General features: G+C 37.2%; 1 protein-coding gene across 1 annotated transcript; it reads right to left on the bottom strand.

Moving 5' to 3' along the window:
• Positions 1–6089: 6089 nt before the first annotated feature.
• LOC131957118 (uncharacterized) lies at positions 6090–15076 on the bottom strand. Its single transcript, XM_059321823.1, has 8 exons — positions 14896–15076; positions 14007–14151; positions 12591–13299; positions 11403–11769; positions 10313–10420; positions 9347–9467; positions 8236–8460; positions 6090–7617 (listed from the first exon to the last, which is right to left on the bottom strand). The coding sequence occupies exons 1-8, from the start codon at positions 15010–15012 to the stop codon at positions 7286–7288; spliced, it is 2124 nt and encodes a 707-aa protein (XP_059177806.1). The 5' UTR covers positions 15013–15076; the 3' UTR covers positions 6090–7285.
• Positions 15077–20852: the final 5776 nt, after the last annotated feature.

Raw genomic sequence — 20852 nt, forward strand, 5'->3', positions numbered from 1 at the left:
GATGTAATACCTACACGCACCCCTCATGTGATGTAATACCTACACGCACCCCTCATGTGATGTAATACCCACACGAACCCCTCATGTGATGTAATCCCCACATAGACCCCTCATGTGATGTAATACCCACACGAACCCCTCATGTGATGTAATACCCACACGCACCCCACATGTGATGTAATACCCACACGCACCCCTCATGTGATGTAATACCCACACGCACCCCACATGTGATGTAATACCCACACGGACCCCACATGTAATGTAATACCCACACGAACCCCTCATGTGATGTAATACCCACATGGACCCCACCTGTGATGAAATACCCACATTGACCCCTCATATGATGTAATAGCCATACGAACCCCTCATGTGATGTAATAGCCATACGAACCCCTCATGTGATGTAATACCCACACGAACCCCTCATGTGATGTAATACCCACATGGACCCCACCTGTGATGAAATACCCACATTGACCCCTCATATGATGTAATAGCCATACGAACCCCTCATGTGATGTAATAGCCATACGAACCCCTCATGTGATGTAATACCCACACGAACCCCTCATGTGATGTAATACCTACACGGACCCCTAGATATTTCATCCAAGTGGCCCCGATTAACCTTAATCCACCTTTAATTCCGCCAATAAATCACTCCCTGCGTTATGGGCCGAGGTAACACAACCACAGAACTGCCGTCAGCTTACTGGATACCTTTCGCCTTTCGCCTTTCACTATACTAAATGGGATAATGAAAGACTTTCGGGCAACAGGTTGCCACGCCAAGTCAATGGCCGGTATCAATAACAGCGGCTTTTGTCGCTTTTGTTTCAGCTGTCGCCATTGGTCGCGTTGTATCACGTGATGTGTGGAGCGCAAGGCTGGTGTTAATGAAGTTGTTGATGTTTTCGTAATGGCGTTTTCTGGTTTTGTTTAAAATAAATTAATTAAATGATTAAATAATGATTGGGGTTACTTTTATGGTTTTTAAGAGATTTCATCATATTTCACATAATTTGTATCCTTACCATCCCCCATCGGTCTTTTGTGTAAAGATTTCTTTTTAAAAAGGACGCTCTCTTCATAATGCTTACTTAATACTAAGGTAGAACACATTTCGACGACTGTCCGGGTATCAGGGACGTGGAGGGGCGCTCGCGGTAGCCCCCAGTTACACTACGGCAAGGGCGCCGCGTACAGTCCCTGGCTCGGTTTTAGCATCGAATGTCGTGTGCCACCGTCTCAATACTGTAGGGTGCTGGTTAAAACTAACGTAGGCGCCATAATGATAATTTAGGGCGTAAAACCGCATCCTGCCGGGGCGCCAGCGGACGCGTCTGATTCAATGTATTGAACGACAATAATACCTCATCGAGTGCGATATTAAATCGAACGTATGCGCCTGATTTGATTTAGTGAGTGACTATAGCAACCCATTGTATCCATAACCTATCGCACTGTTTGAAACATGAACGTAGGCGCCATATTGATCAAGGATGAGCCCTGGGCGCCGGAGGACCCGCCTGATTCGATATAATGAACGATTATTATTGCCCGAACGTAGTCGCAATAGTACTCACAGGAGAGCCAGTGGTGATTTTTGTTGCGCAATAGCCATAGAGGGTTTAACCATAGGTGGTTTGACTCTAGAGGATTCACCCATAGGGGCTTTAACCGCAGGGGCTTTTAGAAAAGGGGGTTCGAACACTGAGGGGTATTGACCATAGATGTGTGGTGCACACCGGGTCTTTGGCCACAGGTGGTTTATCCACATCAGGGGTTTGCTCAACGGTCCATATATGGTAAGGGTTAACTTAACATGTGCTCAAATGTCGCATGTTGCGTAATTACATTTTTAGGAGCGACATGGTTAAATAATGTGTGCATTATTTATTCATCATGGCGGTCTACATATTGACGGTACAAAGCAGAAGGCAAAGGTGTCGCCGGAGCAAGCTACCCAACTGAGAATCGATACTTAATGCTGCACGTATGAGTACAACGTGCTTTTCCAGAGGCGTTACCCGGTGCGGCACTTCATGGTGTTACCCTCCCCTCCATACAACCACCAAAGAAATATATATATATATATATATATATATATATATATATATATATATATATATATATATATATATATATATATATATATATATGTATATATATATATATATATATATATATATATATATATATATATATATAAATGGGGGATAGCCTATGTGTCTGTGTGTATTGTGGGAAATTTATAATAATTATATATATTCAGTATATATATATATATATATATATATATATATATATATATATATATATATATATATATATATATATATATATATATATATATGGGCTTATATGCATATTATGGGCTCATCTACACTAGAATGACTTGAACGACTTACCTGTTTCTACTCACGTCCAACCCTGTCTGACCCCTGAGTGCCCACTGTAAGTTGACTATCCACAAATGTTGACTGAGGTATCCAGAAATCTGCCGCACACACCAAACATTCCTAGCTGTCTGATCTTAACGGGTCAATTTTTTTCTCTCCCGAAATTCCCAGCTATCGACCGGCATCCCTCACACGGACAGTATCGATCTGTTGGAATCGATCCCTTGTTTACCAGTGGTGAAACTGGCCAGTGTCAAAAGGTCGATCCTAGTTTTCACCTATTTATATCGTTGTTTTCTTCGTGCTGAATTGTGATGTGGTACGATAAGCCTTCAACATTATTAAGTATTATGTGTCAACGTGTTATGTGCAATATAGCCCGTTAACTCCTATTTTAGATTATTTTTCTTTCTGGATTTGCTTCCATAGCCTTTTCTTATCAAAGAAAAATCTACAAGGCAGCAGTTGTTTAATTTTGGAGTTTGCTCTCCGATTTGGGTTGCTGTCCTCTGATCTACCTGGGTTTCGAACTCGGGACTTTTTGGCTCAGAAACCATGAGTTTTACCGACCCGACCACTACGGGTGTTTAGAAGCCTACTTATTTAACAAGTGAAAACTTATTTCAGTATAGAAAATAAGGGTTCTCCATCTCCAACCCCTTCCTTGCTCCGTGCCTCCTAGTTAGACTGAACCTACCCATATATCCCTTACAAAAATTTAATTTTAATTTGGGAAAAATGTAATGTTCAATAGAACAAAATGTAAATAAAATATCTGTGAAAATGTGTATAAGTTTGACGAGTTTACTCGTGTCTATAAGATATCTTGAGTCCACTCAGCTCTATTTGGTACCGGATAAATAAAAAGTAAAAGGCGACTGGGTAAAGTTTTGACCACAAAACTTGCCATAATCCATTGTGACGTCATGACTACTTCTCTGATCCCAAGAGTCAGTTGAAGTAGAGTTAGTTGTTTATGATATTATAACGTTTAAAATGTTTACAAATTTGGCATGTACATACTGTTTTATCTTTTAAGATAAGACCGTTTTGTTTTTATGCATTTTGAAGTTTCGCTGGCCTATTCATAATAAAGTTAATTAATATACTGTGTTTTGTTTCAGACTGATATTAATAGACAATGAAGTTCCGTATGTTAAAAAAATTAACTGTTTTATTTTAAAGTACTTAACAAATAAGCAATTTTAATTTTTGAACATTTTTTACCCTTTCACCTGAACTTCATCAAATTATAATTATAATTATATATATATATATATATATATATATATATATATATATATATATATATATATATATTCACAAGTGTCCTTAGGATTTTATAAATTTGAATTGTTTTATTTTCATTTTTCTATGGGGCGTGGTTCATCTGACCTATTTTAACCCCACATTATGCGACGCCCGTGCTGTTGTTTGTTACGCAAGGAGCGAATACAAGTAGAATTGAATACTTTTAATTCTAATCTATAGTTATTAAGAAGCAACAGCCGATATATAAACCCAGATTCCGGATTAAAAAGCCGACTTTCGTATGCGATATCCTTTAAGAGGATTGATTTTTTTTTTCATTCCTTGGGGAAGTGGGGGAACACCGTGAAGTCGATCGATAAAAACAAACTTAACAAACAAAGTTGCTTTTGTTGCATTTTTTCACAAACAGCTTCACAAAAACTTGACTTTTATTGTCTCCCATCTTACCGCATTGAAGAGATCAACTTTTTATTGTCTCCCATCTCATCGTAGTGTAGAGATCAATTTTTATTATTTCCCATCTTACCGTATTAATGAGATCAATCTTTTCTTGTCTCCCATCTCGATGTAGCGAATAGATTAATTTGTATTTACTAAATCACACGAGTAAGTCACATTTCTATCCTGTTTCTCTTAATGGAAGGGAATATAAAAGTACCGAAGCGCTTTGCAGGATGTACCAGTGTTTTTGTTTTACTTCAATAACATAACCCCTCACCATTTACTTTTACTTGTAATTAAAATGTAAAAAATCTAACCCTAATCAAGAAGCTCTGCTATATTGAATTACCCAGTGAACTCATAGTTTAAAAATAACATTTAAGATACAAGGGAATATTACAACAATCTCATGAAATAGAAAAAGTATCCAGCTTATCAGCTATGAAATTTGCCTCGACAAAATAATGACATATGTAGCTGATAACATAATTGTTTACAAGAGTTATATAAAAAATCCAAACATCCGTCAAAATTTTTTTTATGATGTTATCTGAGACATGTCATACAAGATCATCATTTTAATGTATATATATATATATATATATATATATATATATATATATATATATATATATATATATATATATATATATATATATATATATATACAAGTTATTAGATATTTAATTATAACTGGCTTACTTTTTTAATCCTAGAAAAAGAATATGTATTAGCAGCTCATAGCTTTTCATAATAGGTAACACTATATGACACCTAAGCTTAAATATAATCAATTTTTTTCTTGTTAATTTCGCATTACATGGTCGGCCAATGTTTACTTATATTAGCTGTGCAGTTATAACCAAACACAACACAGTGATGTGTAATACTAGCAGTTTCTGTTTTAGTTAAGGATATAAAAGATGAGGACGCTATCTCAGAACTGAGAGTTGGTTAAATTATAACAGGAAACACCATGGGCCAAATAATTCCTGTTGGACTTGTGGGTCTAAAATTACTGCTCAAGTAATGTTTATCAAACAAATGTTTTTAACTTTAAAGAAACCTGTTGTTGTTATAATTATACCTTATCTAATACTGTATATTCCCAAGTAAAGACACTAATACGTGTTGATTAGTTTCACTTATCACATAGTGTGTTATGTTACCATATTACATTCTTCAAGGATAGATTTATTCTAAATGTAGGGGACAGAACTCATGCTATCGCAAAAATCACGAGTTCCGTACCTTGGCGTGGTCGATTCTGTAAAGCTAATGGTTGCTAAACCGAAAAGTCTCGAGTTCGAACCCTCAGACAGATGAGGGAACAGCCACTCTTCTAAGAGAGACAAGTCCAAAATCAAACAACTGCTGCCTTGTAGTTTGTTCTTGGTTGAACAAAGGCTATGGAAGCAAATCCAAAAAGAAAAGCAGATTGAAATCGGAGTCAATGGCCTCAATGGCGCATAACTAGTTGAGACGTATACTTGTGTTGGAAGGGATCCCTTCCAACACTAAAACTAAGAACGAAGAAGAAGAAGTACCCTGACAGGCTTGACTGTGTGACGTCCACCCCTGGCCCTCCAGATACTAACACTAAGAACTGGGGGTGGGGTGGAGTAAGTAAAAGACTGGCGGAAAAACCGACAAATCTAAATGCTTTTAACATGACTGGGAAAAATGTAAGGTTCGTCATTGCAGTGAGAACAATATGGTTTAAGAGCATAGATGGATACAGTTTTAAGAGAGAGAGAGAGAGAGAGAGAGAGAGAGAGAGAGAGAAGGAGAGAGACAGAGAGGAGACATATACACACACACACACATATATATATATATATATATATATATATATATATATATATATATATAGAGAGAGAGAGAGAGAGAGAGAGAGAGAGAGAGATTATAATATAAACTCCAACTGATAGAAACACTCTTAGAACATAATACATAAGTCACTTATGTTTTAGTTACAGATATATGGTCATGTATTATAATTTTAGAGCATTAACAGTATATAAAATCAAATAGTATTTATGGATCATACAAGAATAATGTAGTGTGCCGTGGTTTTGAATCTCATAAGGCTTAAAGACAATTTCGTTTGCCTGGTTCTCTCGCTAGCTGGAACAAACTCTTCTAGAGTTGATTCCTCCAACACTTTTCATCCTCCTCACTCCTAGATACCTCTCTCTCGAGACCAGAGAATCCTCTTTCACTATCATGAAGATGTTATCTTTTTACTATAGAAGATCCTTCTCTTACATAGAGAAGGTTCATGTAGCAAATGAATGTGGAGGTCTTAAAATAGTACATGATGACTACAGGTCAATTCCTCTTTCATGTCATACCTACTGACCAGATCAAGGTGCTAGAGGACATCAAAGCTAACACACGATCACTTTCCCCATATCGGTCCATTCCCTGCATCTTCTTCTCTTCTTAATCCCGTTCGTGCACAAGACACATGGGGCAGATGAAGTAGAGTTCAACTGATTCATTGACCTTGACATATGAAGGGATAGTGTGGCCAGCACTATCCCAGCCGCTTTTGTTACCCTAACGTAAGTTAGGTACCCATCAGATCTGGGTGGACTCATGGACGTTCCATTGACTTGAACCCAGATTTAAACTCGAGGCTCTCGGGTTAGCAGTCCAGCTCTCTACCGCTAGGCCGTGCCGTCTCTCCATTCCCTACATCTACTTCTCATTTACGTCACTATTTTACTGTCTATCCTAAAGGTCCTCTGAGTTGACCACTGGTCAATCCTTTGTACATGTCTTGCCTGTTCACCTGGGCATAGGTCCTTCCCACTGTCTGTTCTAGAGGATCTCTAAGCTGTTATATGAAGACCACTGGTCATTTTCTATCCAGCTTCTAGTCCTACAAAGTCCTTCTCACTGTCAGTTCTAGAGGACCTCTAGGCTGTTATATGCTGGCCACTGGTCATTTCTGTCCTGCATTTAGTCCTAAAAAGTCCTCTCATTGTCTCACCAGAGGACCTCTAGGCTGTTATATGCTGACCAATGGTCATTTTCTATTCTGCTTCTTGTCCAACATTCCTTTCTCCCTGTCTTTCATAGAGGACCTCTAGGCTGTTATGTTGACCACTGGTCAGTTCTTTGTACATGTCCTGCCTGTTTACCTGGGCAGAGGTCTTCTAGGCTGTAATATGCTGACCACTGGTCACCCCCTCCTCCACGTCCTGCCTGTAGTCCTCCTCCGGGTCCCCACACATAGCCAACACATCAGACAACAATTCCTTCAAGAACGGATTCTCCAGCACCTTCGAGTACTTGAACACCTTAAACCCGGACAACAAAAGGTCAAGACATTGCTGCCGGACTGTCCGAATCTCGGTGAGGATTTGAATCACTTCCGCCATGGCTAAGTTGGGCTGGGCGTATCTCTGAGCGAGCAGGTACTGGAGACACAGGATCAGCTGCCAGTGGATGGCCGCAGGCAAGGTGGAGGACACGACGACGTCACGATCTGTTAAAACACGCAAACACATTCTAGGTTATTAGAAGTATGTCGTTCTAATTTTGTAAGAATTTTCAAAATTTGATTCCAATAAAACCACTCAATCTCTGGGTTTTTACCGGACCCAATAGTTGAATATTAATAATAAAATATTTTGAAGATCTACACTAATAATTTATAGCTGAGTACCTAAACTATGTTGGAATATAATAATTTAGGAACTGTGGATGTCCTACGTTTATGTTCATTTTTTTCAAGATGGCCGCTGTTGTCATAGATTCGCTTACCAAATTTAAACAATTAAAACACTTATGCTGATGTACTTTTAGAAAGCTGGAGAGAAATAAATGTTTTCTGTCTAGTATTATTTTTTTTTATCGGAGCCTACATTTATCTACGCCTGCATTCGTCAAAATAAGTTTACTGAGCACATGCATGGTACACTTACACGTAGAAAGACCATAATAGCCTTAACAACGACAATCTACTGACCAGTAGAAAATACCACGATAGCCCTAAGAATGACCAACGACTCACCAGTAGAAAAGACCATGATAGCCCTAACAACGACTAACGACTCACCAGTAGAAAAGACCATGATAGCCCTAACAACGACTAACGACTCACCAGTAGAAAAGACCATGATAGCCTTCACAATAGCCAGTTCCTCCTCCGTGAAACACATCCGCTGTACTCGCCGGGACATGTTCGTGTAAGATCGGAAACACTCGTGGTTGACGAACTGCCCGAACTCGTTGTGACAGAACTGTGTGCCCCCCGCCCACATGCCCACCTTCAGTTCAGCGTTGAACAAGGGGGCGCTGTTGAAGATATTGATTTCCGGTCTTGCGCCTGCAAACATGGACTATATACATATCTCTAGACATTTTTAAATTTGTTCTTCCGATATTTAAATACTATTGTATCAACGTTGTTGTTTCATAAGCAAGTGATACAAATATTATTGGAGAAAAATAATTATAAACTAATAATAATACTATTAAACATTGTAACTTGTTTTATACATCTATCTATATATATATAATTCTCTTCATGGAGACCATAGAAAACACCAAGCTGTAAGCGCACCTATCAGCCCCCTCTCTTCCTCTCTAGGCATATCCCCAACCACCCCCACCCCCACATGGTCTGGTGAGCTGTGGTTCACGCTAAATGTTTACAATCGTAGAGCCGGGTTTAGTGACGGCTGTTAGGGGCAGATAATTTAGTTTGAAACGATTTTAAACTTATGTGAGGTAACTAATAGAAAGCTGCTTTCACGAGGGCGGGGGGTAGGGTGGTAGGGTAGGGGTTGGGGGAAAGGAGGGTGGGAGGGGGTGGGTTATCGCCCTTAACGACCTACTGATAGTGTTTTAAGGCAAATATTTTCAGTGGCAGCACCGTTACTGTCGAATTCACAAATTATGAATTACTGAAAAGTAGAAAATAAAACAACTAAATAGCGGCATATGATACGCGCGGGTCGGCTCGTATTATTATAATATAACATGGTGTGTTTGTTTCTCAAGTTTTATAGAGGAACTGTTAAAAAAATCCGTTTCAAAATATTGGAGAATAATAATTATCAACGAATAATAATATTATTAAATATTGTATTTGCTTTATAATAAAATGCATTAATAAAATGCAACATGTATTTGTTTCTCAAAATTTATAGAGGTACTGTTTAAAAAAAACAACAACTATGATACGAAACTATCTCGAGAAGGCCAATTACTTTTAATTAAGTCGGCTTGTAAGGTGTAATCCAGGAGACCAAATCCAGGAAGTTTCTTGGCGAACTTGACCAGAGCGTAGGCCAGCAGCTCACAATCCGCTTCCCATGTTTTTAAGATCTCCTAAATAAGATATAGCATCAAAGGGAATTAACCCAGGAAATATTAATTTAAGCAAAAACAAGGGAGATTTTTAGAAGTACTTTAAAACTTAAATTTTTTTTTAAAAATAATCATATATATATATATATATATATATATATATATATATATATATATATATATATATATATATATATATAATTATGTGTGTGTGTGTGTGTATAGAGGACTAATGCAGTATGTCCAAAAAAAAAAAACACATAATCTCAAGAAAAATGAGTTTAAAAATCCCATAAAATATTTGCATTCTACATTAGTGTAGAATCAGGGGCGTAGCGAGGGGGGGGGGGGGGTGCGGACCGCACCGGGTGACACCATTTAGGGGGGTGACACCAAGGCAAAAAATAGCAAAATATATAGAGAAAAACTCGAGGGGGGGGGGTGCAAATCGAAAGTTTGAGGAGGGGGGGGGGGTGCAAATCGAAAGTTTGAGGGGGGGGGTGCAATTCGAAAAGTTTGTCCCTGGGAAGGGTCTCTATGCCTGGGGGGGGGGGGGGGGGAGGGTGACACCATTAAGTGCCGCACCGGGTGACACCCGACCTCGCTATGCCACTGTGTAGAATTAGTGTACATTAGTGTTTATGTAGGTTGTATTATTGACAATATAAGTAGAAATGTACATCACTTTCACAAAAAAGTGGACATACTGCATTTGTTCTCTATATCTTCGATATATATATATATATATATATATATATATATATATATATATATATACATATATATATATATATATATATATATATATATATATATATATATATATATATATTGCTGGAGGGGTGGTGTATCAAAATAGCCCAGACCTTTCTGTTGTCCACATCCATTCCTGTAGTCCGCCATATCTCGTCATATTCCTTCTCTGGTAGGAAGTACATCCGACCAAACGTCTTTATTCTTTCATTACATTCTTGCTGGAGAATCAGCAATAAACGAGTGTTTACATTTATATTACTTGTCCATCCCAAATTGAAACATTCAACTTTATGGTAGATATTAAAAAGAATATAAACGAGCTAAATGTAAAACTGCAAGGCAAGGAAAAAACAGCCTATGCCTTGCTTGAAGATGATTGTTTGGAAAAAAAAATTACATTTTTATTGTTGAAGACAAGGAAAAAAAATATCGTGATGAAACCAAAGCAACTATTAACAGGAATTACTTCAGCATTACAATAAACAAAATGAAGGATGGATTCACTGAGAGATTTGAGAAATTCAAAACAAATGCAAGTACTCTGACGTTTATAGTAGATTCTCTCAACACAGAAACAAAAAAGATTAACTTTGAGCTATTTGGAATTGATGCTGGTTTGATTCCAATAAAATAGCTGGATTTGAAAACCAAATATTTGTGGAGTGGTAAGTTCGCAGAACTCAAGAGCAAGTTAGAAGAGTTGGAGGTCCAGAAAAACAGGTACGTTTCGCTGCGCAAGTGGACAGCTCTAAAATAAATGTCGCGAGTTGAGGCACTATTATGTGACGCACGGTATAGTCTTCCAGGATGCTACAGTGAGGTGAAAAAGTTGGCATTTGGAGTGCTGACGATCTTCGGGTCAACATATTCATGCGAGCAAGCGTTTTCTTACATGAATATAATATAAAGTAAAGAAGTCTACTAACGAATAAAAAATCTAGATTCTAGAGGCGTGCTTGAAACTGAAAACAAGTTATGAGCCATGTTTAAACAACCTTTCAAAAGGCGTGCAAGGTCAAACTAATGTAATCAAATATTAAATTTATATAAAAATGTTAGTGGCTCTTTAAAACCTATAGCATAAATTCCGAGACCATATAAAGGACATTGAATAAGCTTTATAGCATTTAATTAGCGTACTTATATAAAAACCCCAAGTCTTATCACTTAAGCTTATGATGAAAAAAATATACAGCTTACAGCGTGCTGTTGCTGCTGTTCCCGAATTTCTTCGTGTCGCTTGACGCACCGGTACAGCACACTGAAATATTGCTTGTGGCTGTCTACAATTTGCCGAATCGCCTCTTCTTTATTGGCAAAAACTTTTTCCGCGATTACCTCCCCTTCTGTTTTTAGCACTGGTTGTGGAACTTTGTGTGTTTGCGCGTCAGATGACGGCCATTGCTGGTACTCTTTTGTGCTATGGGGTTTGGTTTCTGGGTAGTTCCGATGTGTATAAATAGACGAGATAGGTGTCAGGGGAGGTGAGAGGGGTGTTAGGGTGTGGAGAAGTTTAGCAGACGTCTGGCTTGGTGGTGATGTTACTGTCAAGTCTGGGTCTATAAACCTACAAAAGATAATTTAAAAAAAACGTAAGTAAAATAATAAAAAAAAATATATTGTAATAAACGATCAGATAGTAATATGTCACAAGCAAGATAGTAGCCACACTTGATAGACTTGTAACTAATGATTAATTAGATGATCAACAGGTATAGTAAAATCTATCCGGCTCTCTTAAAATTTATGACAGAAAAATAAATAAATAGCAACAGCAAGTACAGACAGTAAAGACTTCAAAAGTTTGTATAGTTTCAGGTTTAGATTAGTAGTTATTTCATCAACCGAATACTCTTCAATGCCTTAATTGTAATTAAGAACACAATGATTGAATGCACTATGCACGTATGTGAAGTGTTTATCAAGAGATTGAAACAAGCTAAAGGCGCCTTTGAAAGGGTGAGTGAACGGGTATTAATTATGTTTATTAGAATGTTTATCAAATGTTGCTTTACATACTTGGAGCTATACGTAAAACTATAAACAGACAAATAGTATTGAATCAGGTAATAGTAATATTAGCTATATTTAAAGGTAATAGAAATAATTAACTCGGCGATGACTAATTTAACATTTAGTATTTTGGTTTGATTGAATTTTGAATATAAACAAATACTTTTGAAGATTTTTTTTTTGTTTAGTCCTTAACTAATAAGTTTCTATCAAGGTTTAAATGTACTAAGCAATATAAGACAAATTTAATATAGGACAAACTTAATATAAGATAAACGTAATGTAAGACAAACTTAATATAAGACAAACTTAATAAAGGACATACTTAATATAAGACAAACTTAATATAAGACAAAAAATAAAAGACAAACTTACTTTTCCGTTCTATAAATGTAATTCGCTGGATTGGTCTGTTTGTTGGGCGGGGTTGGAATGTTAACATTTGATTGGTCATCTAAGTTGAGCAGGTTTCCGTTGTCAAGAGGCATGGACTCGTCTAGGCAACGCTTCTCATCACACGGTGAAGATCTCGACTCGCCATTGGCCAGATCTACCAGCTGCTGGTAAGATGGCGACCAGCAATCCAACCAATCAGAGCGCGCCGAACCGGAAGTGCTGCCGACGCTTCCGTGAGGTGTGTCAAGAATAATTCCAGACGAAGACGTATTCATATTCTGCTCCGGTGAAGAAAATGAAGAATATTCACACGTTTCTTCAAGCACTTCAACGTTTTTATAGTTCAAATTTGTTTTAGTATTAAGACCAAGATCACCGGGTGATACAACGAATGGCGAGTTACAAAACTGGGGTTGTAACGTTAACGCAGGAGTAAAAGTCGACGTGTCTAAACCAATAGGTCTGGGTTCAATCCCAGGTTTTGAATCCTGGAAAAATTCTCCATTGTCTTTGACGGAAATCTGTGAGCTTCCAGCAATGCCGGGTACGTTGATTGATGGAATTAGGGTTGATTTTCCGGTAGTTTCGTCCTCCTGTAGTTTGTAAGGTGGATCCAGGCACTGAAGCTGTTTGACCTCCATAATGTCTTTGGTTTTTTTGAAGCTGGTGTAACGACCTGTTTTTATGGCTGTGGGTTGTAAATTAAATTGCCGTTTTTATTTTACAAGAAGCAAAATGTCATAAAAGCCAATTAAAATCAAATATTTTTTCTCTGAAAATAATTATATTTTTCCCATTATACTTTTCATGAAAATATTCATCGAGCAGCTTAAATTGGGGTACTTCTAAATAGAAATGTATCGCATGCATTTATTTATGTCAATTAGTTTTTAAATGAATTTCTCATAACAATGATACGATACGGAGACATGTACCAGTTTTTGAAATTCTTACCTGCAGACACCTCCCCGTTTTTGACATTAACACTTGCATACCCCTACAAGTCTTAGACATTCCAATTTGCATACACCTACCAGTTTTCGACATTCCAACTTGCATACACCTACCAGTTTTCGACATTCCAAGTTGAATACATTTACTAGTTTTCGACATTCCAACTTGCAGACACCTACCCCTTTTTACATTCCCACTTGCATACACCTAAAAGTTTTCGACATTCCAATTTGCATACACCTACCAGTTTTCGACATTCCAACTTGCATACACCTACCAGTTTTCGACATTCCAAGTTGCATACATTTACTAGTTTTCGACATTCCAACTTGCAGACACCTACCCCTTTTTACATTCCCACTTGCATACACCTAAAAGTTTTCGACATTCCAACTTGCAGACACCTACCAGTTTTCGACATTCCAACTTGCAGACACCTACCAGTTTTCGACATTCCAACTTGCAGACATCTATTGTACCGACAAAGCTGACAACTCCGTTGTCTCTTGGTTTTCTTTAGCTCACAGTTACCGTTCCCTGAACACTTGTACGTGTGGCTCAGCTTTAAACTCCGGTGAAAGAAACCCTGTGAAAAATTTCAATCTTTGTTTTCAGCAAATTACAAGACAGTAATCAATACACAGGGATAACGAAGTTCGCAATAGTGGGGTGGTGGGGCACGTAGTAAGAAGATGAAAACATCGTGAGGCTAGCGTTGGAGTGGAACCCACGAGGGAAGAGAAAAGTAGGCCGGCCTAGGTAACCATGGAGATTGATTGTTGAAAGCGTAGTGAGGGCTGCAGGGCTCACATTGACTCAATAGAAGAGATGTGAACTAATCAGAGTCTGTTAAAAAGGGGTAGCTGCAGCACTGTGCTCTTCAGGGGCTTCGTAGGATTAAGTGCGTTCCACGGAGTATATATAAACATCTATTTATGTCCTAAAAAGTAGGAGTCAATGGATAACTTTTAAAAAAATTGTTTAAAATTCGATATAATTAATCAAATAAACACGCAACCAAACCTATATCCACACCCTGAAACATACATATACATATATACACATGAAATTTAAGAATGAAAACACATCCAAATATATATCCACACAGTCCCCCCCACCCCCCACCCCCAAACATACATACACATGAAATCTAAGAATGAACACACATCCACACAACCACACACACCCCACACACAAATACACACATACACATGTAGACACTACAAAGGACTACAACCAGTGTGTTTGATGTTAACCCACCTTGCATACGTATATATACACATGTTGGCACCTCTTGGTATTACAACTAGTGTGTTTGATGTCAACCCACCTTACATGCCTCGCATGTGTTGACGCCATAATGGAATCCCGCCCCCGCCTCCCCACACACACGGCACGGGGGCAGCACGGGGTGTTTGCCGTCCCTTGGGCCGGGACACACCTCCATGGTCACTACACTGGCACGAGAATCTCGTGGAATGGCACGTGATTATATGACTGACCGGTAGCCTTGGTGTCGTGTGTCTGATTCCCTGAGGTTTTTGTTTTTAATCTACCATTGTTGGAGCTCCTGTTTTGGATTTCTGGGGAAAGAGCATACATATTATATAACAAAATTACAATATAAAGATGATATAAATTATGGAGATTATAGAATAAAGAAATAAGTAATTTAAATATATAGCCAATAGACTCAACAATAAAATAAATTAAAAAATCATCACAATTACATTATGTTTGTAATTACAAGCAGATTTGAATGAGATGTGGGATTTGAATTCATCGCTTGCTAAAAAGCTGTTGATGTTATCGAATATACCTCCAACAGTAAATATGGCGTATTAAAAAAACCGTTATCACAGTTTTTAAAAAAATATAAATCGTGTGGTTGATTCCCTTATCTGTAATTTGAACAATAAACACATTCAATTCGATTAAAATTACTTTTTATCACGAGATCTAATGATGTAATTGATCGGTTATCGCTGCATTGAAAAGTTACATGGACAACGGTTTTGATTGTCATGGCAATAATTTAATTATATCTTTAAAAAAATATTTTAGACATCGCACGAACTAAATTTTTGTACACGCTAATGCCCCGACCTCTAACTAAATGTTGACATTCGTTTATTAAATAGTAAGATAACGATACATGCGCAAATTAACGTTTATTAAATAGTAAGATAACGACGCATGCGCCAATTAACGTTTATTAAATAGTAAGATAACGATACATGCGCCAATTAACGTTTATTAAATAGTAAGATAACGATATATGCGCCAATTAACGTTTATTAAATAGTAAGATAACGATACATGCGCCAATTAACGTTTATTAAATAGTAAGATAACGATATATGCGCCAATTAACGTTTATTAAATAGTAAGATAACGATACATGCACTTATAAACGTTTATTAAATAGTAAGATAACAATACATGCGCTTATTAACGTTTATTAAATAGTAAGATAAAGATACATGCGCCAATTAACGTTTATTAAATAGTAAGATAACGATACATGCGCCAATTAAATAACCTAATGAACAGTGAAACACAAAGACAATGGATTAAATAAAACGATATCAAACCATCACAAATCAGAGTTGATCTACAAAACCATGAGTTGAGGCTAACGGCTACAAGCTAATGTTACCAGATAAGGTACGTATATGGAATACACATAGAATAGAAAAAGAGGAAGACCCAAAAACACCCGGCGTTTGGGAAATTGAGAAAAAAACATTACAGTTGTCGGGAAAATGTGGAAAGACGTGGGAAAAAAATAAAGTGCAGGAAATAATGGATGTTGTATACGGCCTATACCCATTGGAAGTTGATTATGGCGAAGACGAAGAAGATAGAAAAATAATCAAATTTGAAAAATAAATATCTCGGAAAACTCGATGGTTGTTGCGGCTGACTAGTTCTGGAGCTGAAGTAGGTAAGTGTCAATCCAGTTAGGGGTGGACAGTGTAGTGGCAGGATCAAGAGAACTGAGTTCCAGAACATTGTTAAAACGATGTCAAATTATACGCTTTTACTAGACATTATTTTTGTAGTAGTAAAGTTATATTAATATCTGTATTGTTTCGTTTGTTTGTTATTCATACTAGTGGTATATTTTGCTACTGCAATTGACTGTAAAGAAATGGAGTTTTGTTGTTAGTAGTAAAATAGTAGCTAATATTGATTCCTACATTAAAAAATAATAGATAAATGTGTACAACAATGAAAGAAATCTACATTTTATTTTGTATAAACTCATAAACTGAATAATTAACTACATACTTGCATTTAGATATAGTTAATAATAAATAATCCGAACTCGGAAACCGGGTTTTCCCGAAGCACAGTTACTAATTTTAGTCGCACCACAACACAACACTTTCGTTTATTTACGTTTAAAACTCACTTCTATGTTCTAACCTGTAGACGTTTGCTAGCCCCGATACCTATACACCACATACTCGGGACGGTTACAAGGATGCCTTGATACCTACTGTGACCTGCGACATTCCAACCATGTCACGATTCGCTTGAATGCGTATGAAAGAAGGAACTAGGCAAGTCATAGATTTACCTCGTCCTTGTGTGTGTGTGAGTGTGTTGTGTGTGTGTGTGTGTGTTGTGGGTGTGTGTGTTTCTGTGTGTCTGTGTCTGTGTGTGTGTGTGTGCGTGTGTGTGTGTGTTTCTGTGTGTGTGTGTCTGTGTGTTGTGTGTGTAAGTGTGGATGTCAAGACAGCCGCATATTCAGCTCCGGCTGGCTGCGCATTTCGATATAACGGTGTGTTAAACTATGGCTTACTACACACATCTATAGACAGTTATATACCCATATTTGACGGTGTATCTACTTAATGATAGTCCATTCTAAAGACAGCTACAATAGGCTACATACCTATATTTGACGGTGCAACATTTCACGGTGTATTTACTTATAGAAGTGTAATCCCATTCTACAGACGGCTTCTTACCTAGTTTTAACTGTGTATCTACCTAAGGACGGCAACATGCCTACATTTCACGGTGTGTTTACATTTCGCTGACTACACACATATCTACAACATCTAGGTAAAAAAGGTCACTGGAGATTAAATAGTTCAGGGGTCATGAACCAGACTTTTTAACTGTTACTAGATAATTACAGAAAACCACTAAAAAATTCGAAAAGACAAACAGCTAGACACTACAGGATTTTACTTTTATAAGCAGAACGTCTTTCCTATTCCAAATGTCAAGGCAGTATAGAGAAAAATTTCAAAATCATCCTTCTTGTGGGTCGAACCGTACACTAGAATTATAATCGATCAGTAGATTTTTTTTTACACAGTGGGGAAATATTCAATCAATATGCTGGAAAGGAAAAGTTGAAATCTAAATAATATCTGGTAACTGCAATGATTGGTGAGAAGGGGGAACAGTATCACAGACAATTGATGTTTTTTCTCTCTTTTGGTTGTTGTGGTTAGGTTAATATTACAGCTGATATAAACTGAACATTTTGTATAAATAAAAAAAAATGTTATTTGAATTTTGACAGACCTAGATTTTTCCAAAAGGGAGAAAAGCTGATGTAGGGATAGCCAAGTCTCCCCCACCCCTACAAGTTTTCCCTACCCCCTACAATGATTAGCCTATGTATTTTGGTCATAAAACTGTCTTATTTCATTCTTATCTGATGGGTTTGTAACAATGCTGCCCATAGATAAGATGGGGTGTTTCCATGCAAACTATACTTGTTTTCTGTGTATGATTAAAGTTATTTAAGGGAGGGGGCAATATTGATCGTCCTTGTTTTTCTCGTAGAGTAAATGTTGCGAGATTTTTGTTTGTTTGTTAGAATTATGTAAGCTATTTAAAGCTATGTTAGCAAACTTTATTAAACGTTTTCTTAATAAATTAAGTTTTAGGAAAAAAGTTTGAATTTGTTTTAGTGAATGATATTTTTAACATACAATCAAAGATTTTAACTCCCTTAAACTAAGGGACATAACTAGTGAATATAATCACCCTCTCTAGATTGATAACATTTCTTATATAAGTACTTTATCAAAATCGTAGATCCTGATCAACTTTTGAGCGATTTCCGATAACCGGAAGTGGTACTTTTTCTACTTTGAATTTTTCAAAAGCCTATACGTTGCGTACTATTTTAGATAGATGCATGAAATTTCACACGTAAGTAAAACATCTAATTCTCTACCTTCTCTCAAATTTTGAGTAATTTCCGTTGACCGGAAGTACTAATTTACGCTATTTCCGATTTCTCAAAAAAACGCATGTAAATTTATAAAGTACTAATAATATCCCGCACTTTTATACACATTTTATTAGGCGTTCACTTGGTGTGGGACGGAGTGGTCTAGAGCTGGACTGCTAACCCATTAGTCTCGAGTTCGAACCCGAGTTCAAGTCAGTAGACCGTCCCTGACTTCACCCAACTCTGATGGGTACCTAACTCCTGTTAGGAAAAGTAAAGGCGGCTGGGAACAGTGCTGACCACACTATCTCTTCATATGCCGAGGTCACAGAAACAAGTGAACTCTACTTCACTTGCCCCATAGACCGTCAGGTTTGAAAGGGAAACTTTTCACTTGGTGCGCAATTCTTTTTTTTTACGAGATTCTATTCTATTATAAAAAGTTTAAGTAATTAAAAATGGATAACAAATATTGTCTATGTCCTGAGTTACCATCCCTCGTAATTTTATATTAGAATATTCGAGAAAGTTTAGGGGAGATCACTCCCGGTTTATTTATGTACATGACAAGCTCTAGTGAAAACACATTTAAACACATCTCATAGGTCAAGGTTTTTTTTTTTTTTTTAGTGAGCCAACACATTAAATACTAATTATTTAATTAGGATTACATCCATTTTATTCAATACAGATACAACTACTGAAAAATTTCATGGTCATGGTTTTTTAGTGAGCCTACCACATTAGATACCCATTTAATTCAATACTGAAAAATGCTTACTTTCTTTTTAATAAGCCATATAAAGAAAAACCTTTAAAAGAAAACGTGTTTACATTTTGTCAACAAACACTCACCTAACTCGTACAATCTCCAATGTTTTTAAATTCACGAATTTTACTCAAACATATGAATGTCTTTAGCATATATTATCACAATATTAACATCGACTTGTAATCAAACAATTAAAGATCTCCACAACAAACACGTTAGTCCCATCGAACATGCGTTGGTTCAGATTAGTTTTATCTATATGTGACGTGAACACAGACCAATGAGCTGTGTAGACACAGCAGGATCTAGAACACAGTGGTTGAACACAGGCGAGACGGTGGTGACCTGACCGCGATGTTGTACAACATGGTACCGCACAGCTAGCTGGTACCCTGGTCCACTTTGTACGGGAAGATTTAACGGTTGTATGTGGTAATATTATATGGAGAGTGTACATTTATGGTTATGTGGGGATATGATATGGATTGTGCAGGTTTAACAGTTACACGTGAATATGATGTGGAGGGTGCACATTTTTTGGTTATATGCTAATACGATATAGAGGATGCACAGTTAACTTTTATGTGCCAATATGAAATGGTGGGTGCACATTTAAGGGTTATGTTGAAATAAGTTATAGATCGTTTTCATTTAATAGTTATGTTGTTATTTGTTATGAATCGTATATCTTCAAAAATTCTGTTATAGTATGAAATGGAAATTGCACATTCAACGGTTTTATCGTAATATGTAGCAGTCAGTAGTGGATTAAGGGGATGGTGGAATCAGTGTTTCTTCCAGACTTTTTTCTCCGGGGGGTACTTGACTTGAAATTTTCGGGGGAGGGGGGGGGGCGGACACTATTAAAAGTGTATGTTTACTATATAAAATCCATCTCGGTCCGGGGGGGGGGGCGGTAGACTTTCTTCGAGGGGGGGGGGGCTAAGCCCCCCCCCCCCCCCCGAAGAGATGCCTGGAAGAAACTCTGGGTAGAATGAGAGTTCAGCAACCATAAGTTTATGATTTTTAGGGCCCGCTAATTTTCTCCTACAAACCATAGTAAATTTCACTTTAGGTTGGCTAGTAACGATGTTTTTATTAGCTAAATTTATAAGAAATAAAACTGAACTTAGACGCCACATGTGAGCAACACGGACATGATGTGGTTTATCTCAAGAGTTAAGAAAATGACGTCTTTGACAGTGACCGTTCAAAAGTAAAACAATTATTCCACCGATTTTTGTTTACAATCTCAATGAATGTTTTAACTTTCAAACTGTAAGCTTTTTTTTTACAAGCTCAGAAATAA

Source organism: Physella acuta, unplaced genomic scaffold (genome assembly GCF_028476545.2).
Source record: "Physella acuta isolate Inbredline_101_S28 unplaced genomic scaffold, ASM2847654v3 ptg001208l, whole genome shotgun sequence".
In the NCBI taxonomy this organism is placed as follows: domain Eukaryota; kingdom Metazoa; phylum Mollusca; class Gastropoda; family Physidae; genus Physella; species Physella acuta.